The 4,946-nt window shown below is 47.0% G+C and overlaps 1 protein-coding gene and 1 long non-coding RNA gene across 9 annotated transcripts in view; one reads left to right on the forward strand and one right to left on the reverse strand.

Moving 5' to 3' along the window:
- ABI3BP (ABI family member 3 binding protein) overlaps positions 1–4,946 on the forward strand; it is a 392,420-nt gene that overhangs the window by 371,857 nt on the left and 15,617 nt on the right. For all 8 annotated transcript variants that reach the window (XM_019523725.1, XM_019523728.1, XM_019523731.1 and 5 more), the window contains one exon: positions 4,000–4,079. In XM_019523725.1, coding sequence (XP_019379270.1) covers positions 4,000–4,079 — 80 coding nt within the window. The remainder of the gene's footprint in view (positions 1–3,999; positions 4,080–4,946) is intronic.
- The window catches only part of LOC109302175, a 29,644-nt gene that overhangs the window by 21,011 nt on the left and 3,687 nt on the right, over positions 1–4,946 (reverse strand). The window contains exon 2 of the long non-coding RNA XR_002098722.1: positions 482–591. This is a non-coding gene — a long non-coding RNA (uncharacterized LOC109302175). The remainder of the gene's footprint in view (positions 1–481; positions 592–4,946) is intronic.

The raw sequence follows: 4,946 nt of genomic DNA on the forward strand, positions 1-4,946 counted from the left end.
TCGATTAGTTACTGTGCAGTAATATATGTGTTCAGTAACACCTGATAGTAAGGTGTTACTGAACAGTAACACTGTGTGTGTGGATTAACTTGGGACTAACTTTAATCCCACGTCAGTCCACACACAGTGTTAATGTGCTTTAACATATGTAGATGGTGGCCTATTTGTTCTTACTGCGCAGTAAATTTAAGTCAGTGTAAATGCACATGCAAATACCGCCTCTGAAACTCATTTCCTTGTTTATAAAATTAGGCAGGTGTTTGTGGATGTCCACATTTCTTTGCCCTACAGAGTACTCAGGATGGCCTGGATTTCTAGAAATTGATCTAAGTGTCAGTGCAAGCATTAAAGTTAGTAAAAATAAAATGGTCTTTTCAAGCAGCCTTGAGAGACCATCTCTGGATGTTTAGCTAGAAAGTCCAAATGGAAGTTAATCTGCATCCTGCTCATAAGAACACAGGAACATAAGAATGTCATATACTGCATCAGACCATAGGCCCATCTTTCCCAGTCTCCTGTATCACAATGTGGCAGAGAGTGGATATTGAAAGGGAGAGTGAACTTGGTATGACCAGGTTTTTTTCCATTGTTCTCTCACTTGCAGCTTCTAACATTTAAGGTCTAGGAAGTTCTGATTCAGGTCTTCCAAAACCAACCCTCCCTCAGTTGGCAATTCCACAGTCTCTCTGGGCATGTTCCCGTAAGCAGGAATGTACATTTTCTTGGGGACAACTAGCAGCAGCACATATTTGTGCCACTGTTATTTGTCCCCAGGTACACCCCTGTACATATGCTCTGGTGCATCGCAAATTGCCCCAGGTGGGGTAGGGGAGGCTGAGGCCAGCACCTGGGGTGGCCCCAGAAGCCTTACCTGAGGTCCTGGGGGCCTCCCGGGGCTGCACTAGCAGCAATCCAGACACACAGAGCCTGACCAGCAGCTGGAGCATGGCTCTGGCTAGCCAGGCTCTGGTTTTGGGCAGCGCATGCTGCAGCCACATGTGCCCCCCCATTTTTTTCAGGCATGGTTTTTTTTTTGACACTGGGATCTCCTGGTGTGAAAAAAAAACTGCTGCACACATGCAGTTTGCAGCACCACAGATAAGTTTGTGGCATGGCAAACTGCATGTGCACACTCATGGGGATGTGCCCTTTGTGGGGAACTTTGAAATGAAGAGTTTACCATCATAACATGTGAAGAGTGACTTTGTTTTAAATGTTGTCCCTTCTGATCTGAGCTCTTAGCAAGTTGAAATGTGGAAAGGAAACTCCCTCAGCAACATTTCACAATGCAATAGTAAATCAGCCAAGTACCCACTTATCAAGGAATAACAGCCAGAAGTTGATTGACAGTAGGTTCAGGCTAGACATCAGGAGGCACTACTTCACAGTCAGAGTGGCCAGGATCTGGAACCAGCTTCCAAGGAAAGCGGTGCTGGCTCTTACCTTAGGTGTCTTTAAAAGGAGGCTTGATAATTATCTAGCTGCGGTCATATGAGCTTAAACTTACCAGGAGTCATATGAGCCCAGTATTCATTCCTGCCCATGGCAGGGAGTTGGACTTGATAATCTGTTCAGGTCCCTTCTAACCCTACTACCTATGAACCTATGAACCATTCATAATTGATTCTTTGTAAGTCAAGAGCAACATTTAATTGTTCAAGATAACATTCAGTCCAGACCCAGTGCTCTTCCTCCTCCTGATGTAGTAGCATGAGAGCATTAGTAGCATGTTTACACTCTGCACTTGAGCCTTCCCTTTTCCTCAGAACCTGACCAGACTGAGTGTGTGTGCAGATGTTTAGGGGCTGTGCTCTAACTCATGGCACTTTACACAAAGTGCCATGAGTTAGAGCCCTCCCCCTCCTCTCCCTGACCCAACAGACACTCACCTGTTGGGTTGGTGGGCTTAAGCCTGCCTTCTGTGGCCCTGGCCAGCAGGTGGAGGCGCTCCAGATGCCTCTGAGGAGGCTGCTAAACCACCCCTCTCCCCAGGCCCAACTGCACCCCCAGCTCTGGGGCTGTGTCAGTGGGGAAGGGAAAGGAAAGGTTAGGGGGGGAGGTAGGGGAGGGAGTAGCACACAGGTGCTAACTGAGTTTTGCTTGGCTGGAGCTGGAGGTGGAGCAGGGTGGAATGGAGCCCCATTGCCTTGTAGGCCCCACCCTCAGCTACCCTGACCGGGGTGTTGAGGGAAGCTGGGCCTCTTGCCAGTGTCAGCAGTTGCTGGCTTGGCTTTGCTGTAGCTACAGCTCGGGGGGATGGAGTAGAATGAATTCCCCTTGCCTCATAGGCCCGGCCCAGCTCCCTCCAGTGCACCAGGTGGGGTAGCTGGGGCACCCACGAGGCAAGGGAGCTGTGTTGCACCCTTCCCCCATCCCTCCAGCTCCATCCAGGCAAATCCCAGCTGGCATCTACATGCTTCTCTCCTTCCCTGCCCCTCTCTCCCACACTAACAGCTCTGGGAACAGGACTGTGCTGGTGCTTGCCCACGTGAGCACCAGCTCAGCCCCACGAAGGCACTAAAAATTAACCCTCAGGGGAGCACAAGTTCCTTAAGGCGGCGCTCTGTTCTAAAGCACCTTCAGTTAATAGCTGATTTATTGAGGGTTAATTTTTCGTGTGATCAGCCATTTTAAAAGCACTCTTCAGCTGTGCATGAGTGTTATGTCACACCTCTAGAGTGCTTCCAGGGGCCCAACCTCACAGAAAATGTAACTTGTAGAAGTGACCTGAAGCAGGCGAAGAGCCTCAGCAAAAGAGTCTGGCTGGGATAGTATTATTATTGTTTCCAACCTTGTTCAGCTTCTCCTTCATGCTTCCCAGCCATGGGGAAGAGCATTCAGGAGATACTGGAGCATAGGTTGGAGCCATAAAATATTTCTGTGGTGAAGGATGAGACAGAGACATTCCCCAGCAGGACACATTTTTATGAGTCTGGAGAGTGAGCACTGAGTTACATTTAGCCAATTGGAGTTGTCCCTTGGCTGAGCCTTCCTGCCCTGCCTCTTGGAAAGCACGTGCTCCATGCAGCAGCCCCTGTCTCCCCTTCCTCACTATTGGAGGGCTTGGGAGAAACAGAATTGGGGTGGGGGAGGTGTTTTTGTGAATGGAGAAGGGGGAAATATCAAAAAGCAACTGTGCACTTCCATCAGCAACCTCTTCGGAGAGTCTGGTTGTTCTCATTACTTATCACCACACCTGCATACCTCCCCTAGCAGGGTGAAAGAGACACCACAGAAGCACTGAAATGATCATTAACAAACAGAGGTGCAATAACCAGGGCCTGTGCCCCAGGCAGCACAGGTGGCAGCAGTGACCAGACCAGCAACAGTGGCTGCAGGTACTGGGTTGGCAGAAGTTAGCTGTGTTAGTCTGAAGTTAGGTGCACCCTATAGACTAACTATATGAGAAAGGTATAACATAATCAGTTGTAAAGAGTGGGTTTACCTCCTAAGATGCTGTTGGTTGGCAGCAGCTGCCATTCTTACTCTACTCCAAGCAACCTGTGATTAAAGGAGTATCATTTGAAGTCATTGAGGAGTTTTATTAGTAGGTCTAAATGTTTTCTGACCCTGACCAGTACCTCATGGTCAGATTGGTACAGACTGTGGAGGTTTTTCCCTTGCCCTGGAGCAGGGGGTATGGTCTTCTACCTGGGATCTCTTGTGCATATATTAATAATCTTTTATAAAAGCAGGATATTGGTTGCTGTGGTTCCCCTGCTTTACCTGTGGCAGGTTAGGGTGTTGCATCTTGTGTTGTGCCAGGGTTGACAGCTTTATGAAGAGTTTAGATTATGGACTTATATAGGATGGTTTGGATGGGGATGATGCTGATCTCTGCAGGTCTCTTCCAGTCCTACTTCCCTATGATTCTGTAGTTTGGTATGCTTGTCCAGGAAGCTAACAGCACCAGCAGAGGTGTCCAGGAGGAGAATTTACTTTCCCAGAACAGACACAAGCACTGTGCAATGTTGTTTATTTGCTATTTCTATCCCCCAGCTATGAATTCCAGGTGAAACCCAGGAACCCTCTCGGTGAAGGTCCAAGCAGCAATACAGTGGCGTTTAATACTGAATCAGGTAAGAGCCACAACACCTAGATCCATGAGCAATTAAAGCCATGTAGAAAGCCTGTAAAGTAAGTTTGTCCTTTAAGAGGGAATCCGTGTTAGCAGATACCATCAGCATTCATCTTTGGAAGATCTGGGAGAGGTTGTCTCTCTTTGAGTGAGAGTGATGTTGCTCCATATTTTAAATGGATCTGATGTAATGAATGGTGCCCTCTTACCCTGATTCAGCATTGTGGATCAGAGTGAGACTCCAGTGGAAGTAGGAGCCATTCTTCTATCTGGAGTTGGCTGCTTCTGGTTGCCTGTGCTCTGTAAATTACCTGGCACTTGGATTCAAATTCGGTTTAATCTATTTAAAGGGTCGGTTGTCAAGTTTAATGCAAGTCAAAGTCCTGGCTCACTGAAGTTAATGAGAGTTTGGTCTCAGTTAGGAATAAGGGGGTAAAGAGAATAAGGAATCCAGCCTCTTTTAAGAAAATGGACTCCCTCTTTTGATACCAAGGTTACCTTGAATTGTTAAACTCATAAGAACTGTTTATAATTAAAGTATTTTTCATTATTTATTCTGTTTGGATTTTTTTTTCACTCAACCTGAACAAGGTAACTAGGCCTGTGGCACTCCTTTGGGGTGTGCCTACACATGTGCTTTAATGGGCACTGGTTTATTTTAATGTGCATTAAAGCACCACAAAACAAAGCCATGCCCTTTAGCTAATGCACATTAAAATAGGCTAATGCACATTTTTCTAGTACCTCATAATGGAGGAACTAGATTTAATGCGCATTACCTAAAGCACATTAATGAATGTGTGGATGTGTGCAGTGACAAGTTGGTTCCCCCCCCCCCCCTTTCCTCCTTCATTCCCCCATCCCCAAA

Source organism: Gavialis gangeticus, unplaced genomic scaffold (genome assembly GCF_001723915.1).
Source record: "Gavialis gangeticus isolate Ggan-Ray unplaced genomic scaffold, GavGan_comp1, whole genome shotgun sequence".
Classification (NCBI taxonomy): Eukaryota; Metazoa; Chordata; order Crocodylia; family Gavialidae; genus Gavialis; species Gavialis gangeticus.